General features: G+C 35.1%; 1 protein-coding gene across 2 annotated transcripts in view; it reads left to right on the forward strand.

Annotated features, from left to right (window-relative positions):
* Nucleotides 1-19,229, forward strand: part of PHF6 (PHD finger protein 6) — a 45,163-nt gene extending 25,934 nt beyond the window's left edge. Inside the window, exons 6-11 of one of the 2 annotated variants that reach the window (XM_004685822.1) lie at nucleotides 5,213-5,379; nucleotides 5,535-5,678; nucleotides 6,739-6,843; nucleotides 9,333-9,466; nucleotides 15,649-15,778; nucleotides 16,101-19,229. In XM_004685822.1, coding sequence (XP_004685879.1) covers nucleotides 5,213-5,379; nucleotides 5,535-5,678; nucleotides 6,739-6,843; nucleotides 9,333-9,466; nucleotides 15,649-15,778 — 680 coding nt within the window. In that variant the 3' untranslated portion in view covers nucleotides 16,101-19,229. Of the gene's footprint in view, nucleotides 1-5,209; nucleotides 5,380-5,534; nucleotides 5,679-6,738; nucleotides 6,844-9,332; nucleotides 9,467-15,648; nucleotides 15,779-16,100 lie in introns of both variants that reach the window. The other variant, XM_012727295.1, reaches the window with a different exon arrangement.
* The last annotated feature ends 974 nt before the right edge of the window (nucleotides 19,230-20,203 follow it).

Below are 20,203 nucleotides of genomic sequence, written 5' to 3' on the forward strand. Positions count from 1 at the left end.
TGTGAACCCATTGGGGAATTTTATGAAGAACCCCTTTGTGGACAAAGAGCTTACAGCCTACACAAGGTATGACATGAATAGTAAATAACAATAGAATTTTACAGTTTTCAGGGCATTTTTCACAATCATTTTCTTAAAACAGCCTTTAAAAGAAGGTGTTATTGGTCCCATTTGATATACCAGGAGACTGCCTTGTAAATGTCAAGTAACTTTGCCAAATTCAAACCTAGATAGCCTAACCCCTTGGGCCACCAGGGAGGCCCTGAACTTATTTTATCTCTAAAGTGGGGAGTAGGAGCCATGAGTCATATAAACTATGTAGCAATTCTGGTATCCAGAAAGCTCAAATGTTAACTTATTATTTTGAGTATTTCCAATTCTTATACTAAGTGGAAAAAGGCAGGATGCAGAATACTATGCTTAGAATACCATTTGTATATTCAATTAGAAGAGCACATTTGTGCATACAGATAAAATAATGGCTGATATTGAGCAGGGCTTATGTGCTCGGCAACTTTCTAAGTACATGACCTAATTCATTTAATTCATTCAAGAATCCTGAAGTAGGGCTCAGGCCAAGAACACATGCAGGATTCAAAATCTTGGGTTCTTAGCCCTTGAAGTTGAGAAAAGAAGCAGATAACAGTTGCCTTGAAAGGAGGAAGGGAGGGAGTATATAAGAACGGATGGAAACAAGAAATCTAGGGCACCAGCTGGGCTTGCAATGCAGGTAGAATCTAGTAGAAAGGAAGAGTTTCACTTTTCACTGTGTATATAGTTTTTAATAATTACTAAGTACAGCAATTACTTTCTAAAATTTTAAGACATTTTCAATTTTAAATGAGAGGGAAAGTAAGCAAGGATAATTTAAACAGTGGTGCTATGACTAGCTTTGTGTTCATATTTTCATGTGTGATTTTAATTATTTTAGGTAAAATAAAATCACTGGGTCAAAAGGGTTCAGCCTTTTCAAGGTTCCTGATACATACTGCCATACTGCTTTTTCTCAGAGGAATACGCTAGATTACATTCTATCAATTGGACCTTAACCCCTCCTCTCACCACATTGGATATTATATGTTATTTTAGTTATAAAGGGTGTACTTTGGTATAAGTATTAATTTTTTAAAAGATTTATTTTTTTAGGCATACAGAACTGGGGTACAGGCCAGAGGGGCAGGGGTGGTGAGAGGATTCACTAGAGACAGAGTGGGGAGCAGAACAGGCAGATCAACAAAGCACACTGCTCAGGGGAGCAGCGGGTGAGTAAAGAGAGGCCTGCCACGCCATGTGGATCACCTCCTTGGCGGAGGATTGAACTCATGCTGAAGTGGCTAGCTTCTTAGTGCTGTGCTTTTTAACCTGCTATGCCACCAGGGAGGGCCATAAGTACTAATTTTTAAAAAATAGTATAAAACTACTATTGAATTAAAACAGATAGGTTCATAAAAACCCATCTTTTAATCCCCAAATCTCATTCTGTTTTAATACAATGGCATCATTGTCTGTCTGTATATATCATGTTATTCATTCTATGATAGATTGCAGACTTTCTTAACTATAAGTGCATATAGATTAACTTTATTCTTTTTAACAGCTATATTATATACCTTAGAATAATTGAAGAATTTCTCTGTAAGCAAAAATCAGTAACATGTATTTCTTTCATAAGGATAAATGGAACTGCCTTGCTCTTCCTTGTACATACATGTTTGTGTATTTATACAGGTGGCTCTGTAGGATAAAGTTCTAGAAATGGATCTCCAGGGAAAAGGTCTGTGCATTTAACATTGGGATTAAGTATTGGCACATGTACCCACTTTATGCTGCTACCATTAGTATATGAAAGGGTCCGGTTCCTCATATCTACGATAAATATTTTCAGTCTTTAATTTTTGCTAATCCCATTATGTCATTTAATTCCCATTTCCTCTTAATGCTAGTAAGGTTGGGCTTCTGTTCTTGTATTTTTAGTCATTTTTATTTCTTCTGTGAAATTGCCGTTTTTCTCTTGAAGTTTGTCTTAAAAATTGAATCATAGTTCTTTCTGTAATATAGATATTGATTCTATCATTCCATACAAAGGACTTTCTAATTTATCATTTTCTTTTAACTTAGTTTATGGTGCTTTTTGCATACAAAAATTTCTATATTTTTAGTCAAATCTCAATATTTTCATTTAGTGTTTCTGGGGTTTTCAACTTCGGACTTTGATACAAAACATTCTCTTTTGTTTTCTTCTATTATCATTTGTAGTTTGTTATTTTATGATTCTTTGTTAATTCATCTGTAGTGGATGTGAGAAAAGGAATCTCAGTTCCAATAAACAGATCGCCACTTGTGCTGTTGTGTCTTTCCTCTGCCCATTTGAAACGTCGCCATTACCGCCTCTGGATTCCCAGATACAATCAGGGTTGATTTTCAACCTTGCTAGTCTCTTCTCTTGATTTCCTGTGCCAGTGTTTTATTTTTATTTATTTATTAAAATTTTATTTACTTATGCACACAGAACTTGGGTACAGGCCACAGGTATAAGGGGGACCTGAGAGGATTCACCAGACTCAGAGTGGGGAGCAGAGCAGGCAGATCTGCTGAAACACTGCTGGATCTACTGCTGAGCAGTGGGCAAAACTTGAAAGGTCTGCTGCGCCGTGTGAGTCACCTCCCTGGCTGGGGATCAAACTCCCACTGCAGTGACTGTGGACAGCTTCTTAGTGTTGTGCTTTAACTCCTTGGGCCACAAGGGAGGGCCCCATTCTGTGAGTTATTAAGTCACATGCTTAATCCTTTTTTTTCTTTTCTTTAAAGAATAATCCAGTCTGTATCCTCCGCGCTTTTTGTGTGTATGTGTGTGTAGAAGAATTGGGTATAGGCCCGAAGTGGGGGGGTGGGGTGGGAGGGAATTGAGTGGATTCACCTGAGACAGGGCAGGATGGGGAGCAGAACAGAGACAGATCTACTGAAATACACTGCTAAGGGGAGCAGTGGGCAACACAGGAGAGGTTTGCTGTACCATATGTGAGTTAGCTCCCTGGCTGGGGATTGAACTCAGGCCCCTAGTGGTGATAGAGCTGAGGCTTAACCCCTAGGCCACTGGGGAGGCCTGCTTAATTTTTTTTTCTGGGGGGAGGGGTCTTCATCTTTTATCAGATTATACTATGAAATACTAAGAATCCTTTGTCACAAGTACAAATTTCTTTCCAGTTTATTCTTTCTTTTTTATATTTATTAGTTTGAAAACCTTTTATAGTTAAATCTATCAATTCTTTGTATGTTTTCACTTTTTTTTGAACTATCACTGTTAAATCCTCTAAAGTTTTATACTGAGGGATTCCATATTTAGGGCAAAGAAGCCATATGAAGAGTTAGTAAAGTTGGCCAGATAGTGGAATCAGTTAAGCAATTCCTTTTTAGCTCTTTAATAATATAGTATTATAGTGTTAGTGATTATTTGTTTCATTGTAAATAACAGAATTTTATATATATATGTATGTATGTATGTATGTATTACATGACATATCAAAATGAAACATTTGGTCATGATTTCATTCTAAGAATTTAAAAATTTTAGCAAGTACAAGTAATTCTAACAACTTTAATGAAATTCTGTCTTAAAAATGGAATGTTTAAAGTAGGTGGTGTATTGTGATGCAGAATTTGCTGTAGTGTTCAGATAAGAAGACAGCTTTGCTTAACTTCTGTCTTCAGAGGAATGATTAGTCACAGGAATTTGTCTTACTGCCTGTAAAGCACTGTTCATTGATACCTTTACCTTTCCCACTTCCTTTGTCCCTCAAATATCATTAAATGTTTTCCAAATAATCTAATGTTCTCAATTCTTGGAATTTGTATATTTAAGTATACTAATTGAATTACCCTTTTCTTATCACAACACATGTGCTTTCACTTCTGAAAAAGCAAAAACTTTTGAAGTATGTGCTACATAAGATATTAGCATTGAAAATAGAAGTTAATTTACTTTATTTTTTTTTTAAGATTTATTTATTTGTGCATACAGAAGTGGGGTACAGGCCAGAGGCTCAGGGGCAGTGAGAGGCTTCACCAGAGACAGCGTGGGGAGCAGAACAGGCAGATGGACAAAGTACACTGCTGAGGGGAACAGTGGGCGGGTCAGGAGAGGTCTGCCGCACCATGTGGTCACCTCCAGGGCAGGCGGGAATCGAACTCATGCGGAAGTGGCTTTAGCTTCTCAGTGCAGTGCTTTAACCCGCTGCACCACCAGGGAGGGTCTAATTTATTTTCTTACTGAGAAATTAACCACTGGAAGTACAGTCATCAACTTACAGTAAAAGGAAAAAACAATGAAGATACTAAGAACTATGCCTAAAACTTCCTATAGATTGACCCTAAGACTAATGATCAGTTGGTTTTTATAACTTCTTGAACACTAAACATATTTTCTTGTGTACAGTAGACCCTCAATAAATAAAATTCTTGTATTTAATAAGAGTGAAATACTTTCTTTGGATGGTAGAAATTATTTTTCAAATTCATGGGAAATGCAGTTCTAAAATTTCCATATTTCCTTTAAAATATACATAACCACTTGCAGCAGTTTTCTGCCACTTACATTAGAAATTCCTTTAATACGTGACATTTGTTTATCAAGAGCAGTGCTGTTTGATAGAACATTTCTGTGGTGTCACATGTGACAATGAACACCTGAAATGTGGTCACTGTGACTGAGAAGCTGAAGTTTCCAATTAGCTATGGACTAAGTGACTGAAACTTTTTAAAGTCACCTGTTGCTAGTTGCTGTTACATCGCACAGTACAGGTACATCTATCTACTTTGTTTTCATTTAGGTTTTCAAGTTATAGTCAGTTTATTTTCTAAGTACTTGTTCTAATTTCAGCAACAGGGTGAGATAAACCTTTTTGGCACCTGTGGTATAAATAAAGGAGACAATTTTAAATACTGACTTACTAGTGTTTGAAATGTCAAGATCACAAAACTCATTTTTATAGACATAGATTTGAAGAGAATAATGTTACAGTGCTTATAGTAAAACTTCTGTATTTGATTTTTGGTCCATTTATATGAAATGTTAGGTTGTTTTATTGAGCATAATGCAAACCATTTCTTCTTGGAGGCAATTTCATTCTAAGGAGAAACGTGTGTTTTGAGGACCCAAGAACTAGTGCTCATTTTAAGATTAGCCCATGTAAAGTTTTTATTCATTTTTAAGCAGCTGATTTAGAAGACAGTTTTAATGAACATGAACTGGAGCCCTCATCACCTAAAAGTAAAAAGAAAAGTCGCAAAGGAAGGCCACGAAAAACTAATTTTAAAGGACTGTCGGAAGATACCAGGTCCACATCTTCCCATGGAACAGATGAAATGGAAAGTAGTTCTTATGTGAGTAGAGAATGTTCTTACTTTCTAATGCACCGTGAAGATTTCATCTAAGTTATGTTTATGGGTAGGGTTCCTCATTTGAAATGTTAACTAAGTTTGCAGTACTGATAGCATATTTTCATTTCTTTTTGTTGTTGTTGTTTTTACATCTGCAGAGGGATAGGTCTCCACACAGAAGCAGCCCTAGTGACACCAGACCTAAATGTGGATTTTGTCATGTAGGGGAAGAAGAAAATGAAGCAAGAGGAAAACTGCATATATTTAATGCTAAGAAAGCAGCTGCGCATTATAAGTGCATGGTAGGCATAGTTCCAGACGGAGTTTTTGGTGTGTGTGTGTTTTAAGCATTTAGCAGTAACCAGATAGGGTACTTTTTATTTCGTGACTAAAAAATTCCGGCTTTATAAAGGTGTCATGAAGGATGTATTTGACCTCTGCTATCTTCTATTACTGGTCTAACTCACTGCATTGCAGTTTTTCATTATGAGACTGTTTCTCCCAACAGACTCTTAAATTCTTTGAGAACCTTTGCAGCCTTAGGTCCAAGCCTGACATACAGTATACCTAAACATTTTAAAATTAGATTGTATTGAATGATTCACCCCATTTATGATTAGATTTTTTAAATTATAACATAGCAAATGTTCTTAACCAGAGGTGCATATCGTATTTTCCTGGGGAACTTTTGTTGAAATGTGTGCACCTAGATCCTCCTGGAGTAACTCAGACATGTCTAATATGAAAATAAAAGTCTCCAGGTGATTCTGATCTGCATTTATGGTTAAAATTTGCCTTTTTCAACTTTTTAAAACTTTGGAAATATAAACAGTTAAGATAAAGGTTGCCATTGAAATCATCTTTGTTTAATGAAGTATTTATCCTGATTTCCATGCTGGCAAATTTGGGTATTCTAACCAGCCAAGTGAATATGCCAAAAATATATAAGTTGGTGGGTGATTATTATTGTTTGAAGATTTTTATTTATGTATGCCTATAAGATGGGGGTGTAGTTCAGAAGTACAGAGGTGAGAGGATTAACCAGAGACAGATTGGGGAGCAGAACAGGCAGATCTAATGAATGCACTGCTGAAGGGAGCAGTGGATGAGACAAGAAAGGTCTTGCTGTGCCATGTGGGCCAGCTCCCTGGCTGGGGTTCAAAGTCATGTCACAGTGGCTTGCATTAGTTTGATAGTGCTGAGGCTTTAACTTTAACCTCTGTGCCACCATGATGCTAGATTATTAAGAAAAGCTATCTTTCTCAGGATATCAAAGTAATATAACATATTTGTAATTAGATTATTTGATCTTGTCCTCACAAGGATTCTGAATATTAAATGTTCCTCCATTTTTTTCTCTAGTTATTTTCTTCTGGTACAGTCCAGCTTACAACAACATCAAGAGCAGAATTTGGAGATTTTGATATTAAGACTGTACTTCAGGAGATTAAACGAGGAAAAAGAATGGTCTGTGGTTTTATATATTATGTTATGCAACAATACTCTTCTGCTTTTCTGCTTTAGATCTAGAACACATCTCAAACTTACCCAGTAATTTAAAAAAGTAATATAAAATAGTTCGTATGTTAAAGCAAAATATATATTGACTTATTTGTAATATAATAAAAGATGCTGATGTTACTGAAACTTATTCTTCTCTCTGTAATTTCGTTACTTAAGAGAATTATACTGAGATTTTTTTTCAGAACATTTGAGTCTTAATAAAATAAATGAAGATGTGAATGTGACACACCTCATTAAGTTTAAAATGTTATATTATTTAAGCTTGCTTGAAAAAATTCCATAACCCTGATAGAATATTCAGAACTTCCCCCATGTTGTTATTCATTTTTTTAATAAAAGGAAAAAATACTCTTTCAGAGCTTTCTGTTTAAAGTACACATACACAGTTATGTCTTTTAAAATGTTAATCATAGCTTTAAAGTTTCCTTTATAAAATGTGCCTAAGTCTCATGTTTTTAAAAATACTGAATTTACTAATAAATAGCTTTAAGAAATATTGGCATCTTTATTGATCGCTTACTCCTTTATAGTTTATGAACCTTATGAAATGTCAGTGGAATGCAAAATCTTTAAGAGCAATTGTCTCTAGAAATGACTTTAATTAAAAATTTTTATTGTGAAATTTTCAAACATCAAAATTAGAAAAACTAGTAACACACGTCTATCCATCACCTTGACTCATCAGTTATCAAGAATTTGCGGCACTCGTTTCATCTATTCCTTTTATTCTTGTTGCTTGAAGTATTTTAAAGCAGAGCTGAGACTTCATATCATTTCACCTCTACATATTTCAGTATGTATCTCTTAAAAGTTGGACATTTTCTTACCTAACCACGTCATTACACCTTATCAATTAACAAGTCTTCGGTGTCATTTAACACCCAGTTTGTATTTGTATTGCCCCAGTTGTCTCACAGAGATCTTTTTAAGGTTGATTTGTGTGAATCAGAATCCAAAGGAGGACCCCCTCTTTAGATGTGGATGTTATGTAGCCCCTGAGTGAGCTAGGGCACGCCCTCTTCCCTGTCTCTTATTTCTGTCTTTGTTTGCCATTGTCTCGTTGTAGAAAATGAATTTATTGTCCTGTAGAATGTCCTGCATTTTTGTCTGTTTGCTTATTCATGATACCATTTAACTTGTTCTTCTATCCGCCAGATTTTCTTTTAAAGTGGAAATTAGATAAATGTAAAGCTCGCTTAGATTCAGTTTTAACATTTGGGGGTCAAGAATACATCACAGATTAAGCTGTACCCATATTTTATGATACCAGACAGATAATACTGTCTGATTCTTGGATTCAGGTGGTGAGTCTGATCCCTCCTTGTGAAGTTTCCCTTCAGTCTTTCATGTAGTAGTTTCAGACATTGATGATATTTGTTTGAATCCATTAGAAATGACCCTTTTTTGTGGAACTGCAGTTTAGAAGTTTTAAAGATTGTTGACATTACCTGTTTCCATTTAAATCCAGTTCATTGACACTTTGATTGCTCTTTTAAAAATCAAGCTCCTTTAAAACAACAATATTACTAAACAATATTACTATTGAGATCTCTTCATACCATACAGAGCAATATTGTATGATAAAACAAAGTCCAACTAGGTGATGAAGATCCTCACCTGGAAGGCTAGATCCCATGATAAATTCTTTGATCGACTTATCCACCTCTACATTATTGAAATAGTGTAAACACTAACATAGCATTTTGCCATATATACTCCAAAGGAAATTAATTTGCCAAAATGCTGTTGGCATCCCTCCAAAAATAAAAGCGCATCTGGACCCCAATAAACTTTACTATAGCCTCCTTTCTGGAGAAAAGGCTGAGAAATACTGCAATCAAGTAATCTGTTTAAACTAGCATTTCTCAAATTTATTTCACTAGCAAACCTTGTCAACAATTACCTTTGAATCTGAGAACATGTTTTGAGGGAAGGCTGATCTGGACCAAACTGAGAAGTCTTCAAAAGATTGCAGCCCCTGTAGTCTCCCTGTGCTCTTTTGCTTGCTTAGTAGCAGTCCCTTTCTGGGGGAATTGCTTTCCTTTCTTTTCATTCTTTTCCCCCATCATAATAGCAAAGGAGCTGATCCCAGGGAGGAAGAAAAGTTAACACTAAAATATAGGGTATCCTTTTTTTTGTGTACTTGGCAGTTTTACAACATTAAGTATTGTCTTTTTTATGTTTAGATGACAGATCCCTGATGGTTAGTACAATTAAATAATGAAAGCAGGGGATGATATCTTAGGAAGTTTATCAAAATATGGTTTAAATTGTAGCATTGTTTGTGCTCTAAAAAGTTCAGTGCATTCTTTTTCAATAGAAAATTGGCTGTAAACTGGAATGTTTGGCTAAAGTATGGCTAAAATTAGAATAAATAACATTGTATAAACTGTCATATTGCTTATGATTATTCTTTCTCTCCCCTTAAACAGAAATGTACACTTTGCAGTCAGCCTGGTGCTACTATTGGATGTGAAATAAAAGCCTGTGTTAAGACTTACCATTACCACTGTGGAGTACAAGACAAAGCTAAATACATTGAAAATATGTCACGAGGAATTTACAAGTAAGAAAATATCCATTTTCCTGGACTTGTCACTAAATAACTGCCTTAAATAGATGACATTAGTTTACTTGATCACTATTCTTCATTGGTTTTTGTGCCAAGTATAGAATACCAAGTTCTCTGCAAGAAATGGTTACTGCAGTTGGCATTTTCCTCTGAACGTCAATCCCTAAATTAGCATTTTTTTCAACCAGTATTTAGTACGTTTACTATGTGCCAGGCATTGTGCTGTTGGCTGAGTGTATAACAATGATCATAGTAGACACAGGTTGTGCCTTCATGCACTGACAGTCCACTTGGAGAGACATTTATTAAGTAGCCACACGAATAAGTATTATGTAATAAATTTTCATTAGTAAGTACTGTAAAGGGTAGGTTACAGAGAGCCGTGAGAGCATATAACGAGGAGTTAATCTACTCTGTAATTTGGGAATCTTTAGGAACCTTCCTTACAGAGGTAGTGCTGGAACTGAAATGAAGGATAAAAATGAATCTGGTGTGGTAGGCAGAGAATAGCAAATACAAGATTCGTAGGTGGGACAGGAGCAAGGGTGCAAGTGGGAAGGTGAGTTATAGGCCACTGCTGAGGGCCCAGGTGGAATCGCTGAGATCTGGGACAGGCTGTGGTTTGAATATAGAACTCAAGATGCTGTGAGAAGGATGATGAAAGTAGATTTGGAGATTTCTGATTAAGTGCTACCCCATCTTTAATGGGTCTTCTTTACCCATCCTACATTGCGTTAGTGGTATAAATGTGTATCTTTAATGGTCCTTTTGTTGAATCAAATGGAGTATAAATTGGTAGGAATCTCGGATTTGATTTGCCTTTGTGAGTTGTATTATACTTCCACTCACATGCCCTGTGAGCAGTAAATCCCTGCCCCAGGGTCTCTTACTTCGCACGCAAAGCAGTTTGTGCAAGCAGTCAGCCAGTCATATGGGTGACTACATGAAGTGCTAATGTTGTGTTTATAAAGCTTGCCAAACTTTAACAATAAAGGCATGGGTGCTCTTTTAGTGATTTCTGTCAAGCCATCAGAAACACATCACTCTAGTGATATTTAGAGATTTAGCTCATAACAAAAGAAAGAAACCTCTTGGTCTATTCTATAAAACTTGCATAACTTATACCATACCTGATAAAGATAGTATTTTTAAAACAAAAATTAAAAATAGATATAAGTCCATCTAACTTTTATAAATACATTCCAAAAAGCCTCAATGAGTTGTTAGAAAAAAATAAGTTCCAGTACTGTATGCTAGCAGCTTGGAGACTGTTCAAAATTAGGAAATGGATAAATGTGATCTATTCTAATTTATACAGTAAAGAAAAACCTTCCTGGTTAATGTTGAAAAGATACTTGGTACCATTTAAATTCCATTTCCAAATTTTATTTATTTTTCATTTCTAAGTTTTAATAAACATCTCTGACAAGCTGGGATTCTTAACAGTACATTTAAGAAATGACCACAAGAAGAGGAACAATGGTTTTTAACTAGGACTGAGCTCCAAATCACCTGGGGAACATAGGGCCTCTTTAGAAATGTTCCTCAGATTGGTGGCTACTAATGAGGAGGAGATTTGGTGGTGGGGAGATGATTGAAATAGGTGAAGAGGGATTAAAGTGGCACAAATTTCCAGTTACAAAATAAATGTCAGTATACTTTAATAAAAATATTTTCTATGTCAGTGACTGAAAATAACTACCTAAATAAATGTTTATATTAAACAGTAAAGATTTTAGGGTAAAAAAAGTCATGGGGAATGTATACAGCATGGAACTCATAGGCAACAGTGTATAGTGTTGCAAATTAGAAAGATTGCTTAGATGGCAGATAGGCTTACAGTGATGATAATTTTGCACACTCTACAAATGTCAGAGCGTGGCATTGTGCACCTGAAACTAATATTATATAGTGCGTGTCATTTATTAGGGAAAAAATTTCCCACTTTGGCTCCACCCTCAAATTTAAATTCAGTGTATTGAGGTCCAGAACCACGTTCTAATGACTCCCTGGGTGATTTTCATGTTCCTCTTTAATTGAAAACCACTGTACCGATACACTTTAATTCAGATCAGGAACAAGACTACAAGGGTGCCAATGGCCAATATTATTTAATGTTTTCTAGAGGGTTAAGCCAGTACAACAAGAAAAGGAGGAAAAATGTATAATAGACATTATAGAGAAGAAAACTAAAATTGTTAATATTTGTTATTGATAATGTCAACCTAAAAAATCAAAGATGAATTTTTAAAAACAGTAATAGTTAAATGTAAAGGGAAAAAATGCTCATCTACCCCTCCCTACATGCATACACACACTAAATACTTAGTACATTTTCTTTTTTTTTGTAGAAGTAGTTAGCATTTAATATGGTCAAATAACATCTTACCTGGTTAAAGTCCTTAAATATGTGTAATCTTACGTGTAACCTGCTGTTTACATTTTCTGTTCACTGAACAGTGAACCCTCGAGCTACCGAGGATTCTAATCTATCTAACACACTGAAGGGAAAATACTAATAAGAATGTAAGGGGAAGGACACAAATCATATTAGCCAGCATAAGCATTGGTATGGCAGAATAAGAGAACCTCTGAAAAGAACTGATTTCCATATTAAAATTTTGCTTTAGTTTTCCACATTGAGCCCTATACTTGCAATTGGTCTAATCTTATTTGAATACTTACTACATTTTCTTTTAAAAAAACATACTACACAGGGTCCAAATGAATAGCAAAATACAATAAAATTTAATCAAGTCCAAATTGTTGACAGATTTATTAGGAGAGTAAAAATAAATGTGATATGATTTTCTATTAGTATTTATTTAATTACTTTATTTTATAATGGGAACTTTTTAGATACTTCAAGATAGAAATATGTTTCTCCTCTAAAAGACAGAGCAAGCATCCTTTTAGTGTACCAGATTACCATCTTTCTGCTCTCCCATCCTTGGGGCCTTGGAGCAAAGGGAAATAGAAGGACAGAGTGACTGTTCTCCAGCTGAGATGTCTTTAGTCAGGAAATCCCACACACTTCTGTTCTACATGTCACTGTCCAGAATGGAGTTGCATGTCCAAGGGAGGCTAGGAATTATACTTGTATTGGGCATATGGCTATCCAAATAAAATATGATCCAGCACTTTAGAGGGAAGGGGAAAATATGACATTGGGGTAGTCAGCTAGTCTAGCACATTCAGCAAGAAAAATTATATTGCAATTGACAAAACGTTCCATATTTTATACTGAAAACAGTCTTAAAGTAATCAAATAGTATGGCACTGGCACAGTGACAAAGATCACAGGAAAGAGTTCCATTCTTTGATGGAATTGTTTATATTATTATAGTATTAAATTTCTGTGGTGACAGGATGAATTATTCAGTACCTGATATATATTTAGAAAAATATTGGCTCCGTACTTCAAACTGTACCCAAAAATAAATCTTAGTTGGATTAAAATCTAACTGAAAAGTAAAACTGTTTGAGTAGAACCTGTAGAAGACCTTTCTATAATCTCTAGTATAGAAGGCCTTTCCTAAGCACAGTGGGATACTGTTTTTATTTCACTTCATTAATATTAGACTGTATGAAGAGAACTCCAAATAATGAAGAAAAATGCAACCTGATTAAAATGTGAGTCGAGGACATGAACAGGCAGTTCATATAAGAAATAGCCATAGGTTATTATGTGCATGTGGAACACTGTTGAACCTTGTAGGTAATGAAGGAAATGCAGGTGAAAATAAGATCTTAGCAATTTTTGCCCATCAGATAGGCAGACCTTAGTAGCATTTATCTAATATTAGTTAGCTTTTGAAGACACTGGCATTTTCATTCAGTGCTAAGGTAAGATATAAATTGGTACAGCCTTTTAGGAAAGCAATGTATCATTGAAAACTAAAACCTTTAGCTACTAGTCTTTATCTCAGAGAAGTGAGCATGCAATACTAAGATGTGTGTGCAACTCTTATTGCATTGAATCATTTAGCTTCTCTAGGGCATCCTAAAGTGTCAGGATTACTACAGATATTATTGGTCTACTTAAGAAGGATCCAGAAAGGAGCTCTACAACTTGCCAGCAGGGGCAACATCAAATAACGCTTTTTTGTGGGAGTCCTTACAGCAGTGAATATAGCAGTCACAACTTAGGTCCAGTAAGATACGATCCATATTAGAGGCATGCAGTTCACTCTGTCTGAAAAGCCTCCTACCCCATCGATCCAGCACCTCTTCTGGCATTGGTTTATAGGTAGGTGTAGATAATGTTCTGGTGACACCATGTTGAGAGAGAACCAAAGATACAATTTCTTATCAGAATATTTACAGTTCTTCCAATCTAGAATTGTCTGCTAATTGGGAGTAACATAGCTTAGTTTTTAAAATAGTTCACATACCAATTTGTATTAAGTTGCCAAAGAACAGAGCTTAGAGCTAACCAAAGGTCAAACTCTCATGCAAAACAGGAAGAGATTTTTATTAACCTTTCACCCACACTAGCAGAAGAATTAAAAAAAGAAAAGAACCATAGAAAATTTCAGGAGACTTAATGAATGCATTTTGGTACATGCATTTTACTAGAACACTGCGTGGCAATTAAAGAATGACAGAGATCTGTGTGTAGCGTTCTGGTGAGATATTTTTTTCTATGATAGATTAAGGGGTGAAAGCCCTTTTAACTACTTTGGTTAGAAGGCTTAGATTCCTGTTACATTTTGGGACAACTTACTTTACAGCTATAATATATAGGAATTCTTGATATTCAAACTTGTGATTTTTTTTAAACGATTCCCAATATGCAGCATTTGTAGATACCAATTCTCCATAGTTTTACTGAAAATGTTACAACACTAAGTCTGAAGCCAGTTGTTATGGTTGTCCAATCCTACCCTGCTTGTGCCTTTTATTCTACTCATATGTTAGGAACATTTTCAGCAAAATTTAGTTAAGATTATTTATGACAGAATCCTGTGATCACTTATTGTGCATTGTTGGCCACCAGAGGGCATCCACGAAGCATTTTTTTTAAGCTTTGTTCCATCTTGTATTCAATTGTCCTAGAACTGAGGCAGTATCAACCCACCCCTCTTTGATTAAGGTGGGAGTAGTTAAAAATATACATTGGTATTAAACATTATATTATAAATGGTCCAAACCCTTGTCCAAAATCACTTGCAGTGTTCTTGTCATTAAAAATGGGGTGAAGGTCAAGTATACAGTATGTACACCCTGAAGGTATAAAAGGTTGTCAGAGCAGCATGGTGTCAAATTATCACTCCAGAGATTATTTTCTCATTCTAAATGGGAAAATGTACCTTTTCAATGAAGAGATCTGTCCATCACACCCCCCTTGACCAAATGATCAAACTGTCAATAATAGCAAGTACAATCTGAAATTACATCCTCCTGAATTATGCAGGGTCATACTTCAGAGTATCAAAGACTAACATAGAAAAGTTGAACTGGAAGCTAACCAAGCCCTTTAACCTTATTTCCATTGTACTGGAACTATTGGGAGAGAAAAAAACAAATAAAACAGTATCACAGTTAGACAAATCCAGAATGTGGTGTAGATGACAGTTCTTCTCAAAGTCTTAATTCTTCTCAAAAAGTGACTATTGTGGGAAAAAAAAAAAGAATTTGGAGGAATTAGTCTAGATTAAACCACAGACCAAAAGCAGTGCCTGGAAAGCAGCATTCAGTGACTCTCGCAGGCGTTTTAATGAACGCCAGCCCGCTAATGATGAAAAGGCATTTGAGTAGTTGGAATAAAATGTAAGTACAGAGTAGCAGTATATGTGGACTATAACTTCCTGAAATATACTTTTAATTGCATGTATAAAACATTACAGAATTTTATTATTTTGCCTATATACCAAAAGTTGGTATTTTAAAGTTGGCCAAAAACTTAATTTGTAATTTCATTGCACAAAATGAGGAATGGCTTTATTTTTATACATATAAGATAGTGTCATCCTAAACCTCTTATTTCAGATAAACTTAATTATCTCAATAATAGAGTGCTTTCCTATCTTTTAAGTAGAAATGGACCTGTGTCTGTGTGTTTTTAAGTGTGGATGAGAAATCCACAAGTTCAGTGGGCATCTCATCCACTGAGTAAATATATTCTCCTCAACAATGACAAAACATCTTGAGATTTTTATCTTTCATCATTGTAGACTATATTGTAAAAATCATAGTGGAAATGATGAGAGAGATGAAGAAGATGAGGAACGAGAGAGTAAAAGCCGGGGAAAAGTAGAAATTGATCAGCAGCAACTAACTCAACAGCAACTTAATGGAAACTAGGTATGAAAGTTAATTATATCATCTCTGTTTTCAGGATACAGTGCACGCCGATAAATAGATGTTGAAATAGTGATGTATGATTTTTAATGCTACTCTGTTAGTTAAGCATGTTAGTTAAGCTGAGGATTGTGGAGTCCTGCATAGTTTGTTTTTTTTTTTTAAGCTAGCTGATTTTGTAACAGTAATAAAAGCTATCTACCCTATTAACCATTGTAGTTGTAATGTCAGAGCAGTAAGATATTTGTGCACCTCAGTAGCATTATATTTATTGTGTTCCCCCTCAAACATCATATTTTACATTCTTTTATCATCTTTTAAACAGGTTCATGGCACAGAGTTAGAAAACTGGGAATGAATAAGACATCCATAACTACTATTCTTTTTTCACTGTTTTCTAAAATCAAAAAGGGTTTGTAACTTTTTACTGCCCGACTCTTAGATCCTTCATTGAACTGCCTAAAAAACGTCTTCTTTGTTTTATGAGCCTTCACTAGATGGCAGAGTTTGACATGTTGATATTATATAGCTGTAGTTTGCAATTTCTGGAAAGCAATTGAAACACTATTAACCCTGTGTATAGTGTCAACAGTTAAAGCAGACATTGAAATGAAGTAAGCTATATGCTGGACTGAACAAAGTTCTACTGTTTAGAGTGTCTGAGTTTGTTTAGTGGATTCATACTCAAGGGGGAAGCATAAGCAAATTTCACTTTACAGTGCAAATATGCCTCTGGAGGCAACACTTGGGAATTTGTGAAATTTTTTTTCCACATTCAAGTAATGGAGGCTAGAAATGAAGAGAACCTTCTTTTGCTCTTGGCTTTGACAGCATATGCTAAAAATCTCTTCCAAGAAGTGTGCTAAAGCTTTCATTTGGTTCCTGTTAAAGTTGTTCTCACTGACCAGCATCAACTCGGCACCTGGTGATTATAAGCTATGAGCTCCAGTGCTTATGCCAAAATTCTCTTGACTGTAAACCTCTTCTCTTTTTATGTCACACAAAGAGCTTCGTGCAAAATGATTGGATCCTTCCAAGTTTAAACTAACTTTTGGCAACAGCAAATTAAACCTCTTTAAGATTTAAAGGGTTACCACTCACTGAGGACTTTAGCCACCATGTCTGAAGCCCCATCTTCTCAAGTGCCGTGCTGTGTGGAACACTTCACCTGTTGGCCCAAAGCATGTAAGGAGGCCTCGTGCTCTAGGAGTCAGAAACCGTCTTCGCATAAAACAGTATTTATTTTTAATTTTGTGACCACTATTTTAGAAACTTTATTTAATATTTTTAATGTTTTCATTCATTGCTTTGCTTATCTATTAAATAGGCTTTTGTGCCCTACTTTCCTGCTGGTAGGGCTCAAATCAAAATTTGTTCTCAAAGGGTAAGAACCCAGCATTTTAGAAAGGATTTTCAGACTGGCATTTCTAGCTAGTGATATTTTCTTCCACTTACCTGCTGAAGCACATTTATGTATTTCTTATTGGCAAAACCAAAAAACTTTAGTTGTGGTCTGCCTAATGTTACCATAGCACCTCAACATTGAGGGTAGGGATTCTGATTCCTGAATCATTAGTTAGCCCTACCACATTAAAGCAAATTAGCAAACAAGAAATAACATGTCAACTTGACTGTACATGGAGACTCTGCAGCTGATGGAAACGCTTTGTTAAAACGTAACAGGTGGAAAATTACACTGTGCTTAATGACTGATCATTTTTAACTGCTAGTCCCTTAAGGTCACATTTGTCAAGTGTGTAGTCACACATGTACTTAAATAAAGGGACTCAATGATTGCTTTATTTTAACCATCTTTTGTTATTTTTAGAAGGAAACTAGCTTTAGTAGTGGGTTGCCCTGTAAGTTTTCTCCTTTTGCTCTAAATAGGCCATTGGGTTTCTTTGTGTGTATGTGATGGATTTTCTAAATTCACCATGACTTGAAGTGCAGCGACAGATCTAAATGTTTGTTTACCAAGCTATGTGACTTTTCCCAAAGGATCTGTATTTTATTTCCTTATAACAGCTTGAAACCCATCATTTTAACTCTTTGAATCACTGTGTCTAGATTATTTTTACATTGTGTGCCATAAGATTTACCCATAGAACAATAGAGCACCTTCATTTTTGGACAACTACTGTAATGATGTTTTTAGGAAAAATGGAAGGTGTCGGGGTAAAAGTGGCCAGTCAATAATCATGTCAAGGACTTCAAATACTATTAACTGTCAGTTGATAGAGTTATCATGTAATAACTTGTATGACTTCATATGGGTTTCTTCAACCCTTTTTCTGCCACTAGCAACCAGAATAGCACTTTACCTTTTGGTTGGCTAGATAAGTGGCTGGCTACCTATTTTTCTCACTGTGGTGTGATTGGCTAAACAGTCTTGCATTATAAATGGAAATGTAAATTGAAGTCACATGCAATTTACCTTTGGTTGTATACTTCCAATATTTTGATTGTCTATACATGTTTTCATCACATGCTGAGTAAAAGTGCCTTACAATGTAAAAATTGTACAGTACTTATGTTCCCAAGTAGCATCATCATCTTCTGGGTAGTAATTACATTGTGGTATGAATATTTAGAAAAATGGACCTCAGCAGTGTACTTACTGTTCATCTCTTAAGTCCCTAACTGTAGTTTTAATAAGCATGACATCATTTGATAAGTATATAACATTTACATCATTTCAAAAAATACTGCCATGACTGTCTTTTATGCATATTTTAGCTTGAAATTTTGAAGCGTCTTTTCTTTTTTTCCTTTTTTTTTCTTATTTTCCCTTTTTTTGTTTTGTTTTTGTTATTGATATTAAACAGTGTAATCTTTGCAAGCGTATATTGAAGATTATTCTGGAGCATTTATTGCCTTACCAGAATTGTTAGTAAGAAATGTTCTTTAGCGTAGAAAGATAGACTTGAGTTTCTATACTTTAATAAGAACTCTTTGTTCCTGGGTTAGGGGGGTGGGGGGGTGATTTTACTTTTCATCTCAATTTATTAAAAACCCACAACTGAAATAATTTTATTTCAAAGATCAGCAGTTTAGAATTTCAGATAGTACTTGCTCAGGAGTACATGCTATTCAAGATATTAAGAAAATAACAAGCTATGTAGATCTACTGTTGAATCAGAATCTATGTACTTGAACAAATGTGTGAATCTTAAGTATCTCAAAGCAAAGGAAAAGTGTTCTAGAATGTTGTTGCTTTTTTTTAAAAGCGCTAAAGTTAGACCAATGTATACAGTTTTGTTTTAACAGACATTTAGGTTAATTGTAAAGATAAGGAATGCATTATGGGTCAAAATCAAACATTCCTCTCATGTTATGTATATTTTGTTCCTGTTATATTGGCTTTATTTTCAAAATTGTAGTTTGTAGTATTAGTTTCCTTTTATTGATATCCTTGCATATACTATTCATTCAATAAATGACTTATGACTTTCATGTTTGCATGTATGTCTTTTTTTGTGAAAGAGTATAATGAAATTTGTAACAGGAATAGTACTGTGTTCCTTTTACTCTTAATTTATTTTAAGGTCAAATGCCTGGTTTATTTGATACCTTGTCACTAAAAAAAAACGGTATGGTAAAGAGAAAAATGAATTTGAGTTAAGTTCAAAGTTTCACGATATAAAGGTTTTATCATGAGGAGAAATGGCAGCCTTTCAAGTGCTGTAAAACTGTGTCATATCTTGGTTCTTTCATTATTAACACAGCTCAAATACCTGTGACTTAATTGCATCTGCTGGAACCTAGTTACTAGAAGGTAATTCTGAAAATAAACCAAAACTTCTAATTTGGTATATTTGATTGGTGATAAGGGCACAAGATTAATAACCTTCTTATAAAGAGATTCTACCTTTTAGGTTTAAATTATTTGCATTACCACTAACAACTTAACTTCTGGTACAGTGCTTATAGATTGCTGTGGTCATATTCAGAGCAGAAGCCCAAGCTTAAATAGTGGAATATGCTCATTCCATATGCAAAACTCCTAACCTACATTCCTATTCAATAGGTAGAAATAGTAAATGTCACAGGTTCCACTTGGTGCTGAACTATAAGATGGTACACTTCACTTACTGCGCATTAGAATTAGTGGATAGTATGTGGCACGTGCATGTTAAATTAAGATTGTTTACTTTCCTTTTCATCACCACCATTAAAATCAGGCATTCTCTTGTCTACAACAATGTGTGTAATTCAGAGACATAGAATCATACCTCCTTTTTTAGTTTTCACTGCAACCTTTAGCAGTTGCTGAGATCACTCCAAAACATAAATCTGGTAGAATTTAAGTGACTGGCTCATATTTTTTAGAGTAAAAACCTCAGTCTCTCTTATATTTATATATTTGAGTCATCACCTGTGGAGACGAATGCTGCTTTATATATCAACCAAAGACATGTTACGTAATTT

Source organism: Condylura cristata, unplaced genomic scaffold (assembly GCF_000260355.1).
Source record: "Condylura cristata isolate star-nosed mole 26May11 unplaced genomic scaffold, ConCri1.0 scaffold00019, whole genome shotgun sequence".
Classification (NCBI taxonomy): domain Eukaryota; kingdom Metazoa; phylum Chordata; class Mammalia; order Eulipotyphla; family Talpidae; genus Condylura; species Condylura cristata.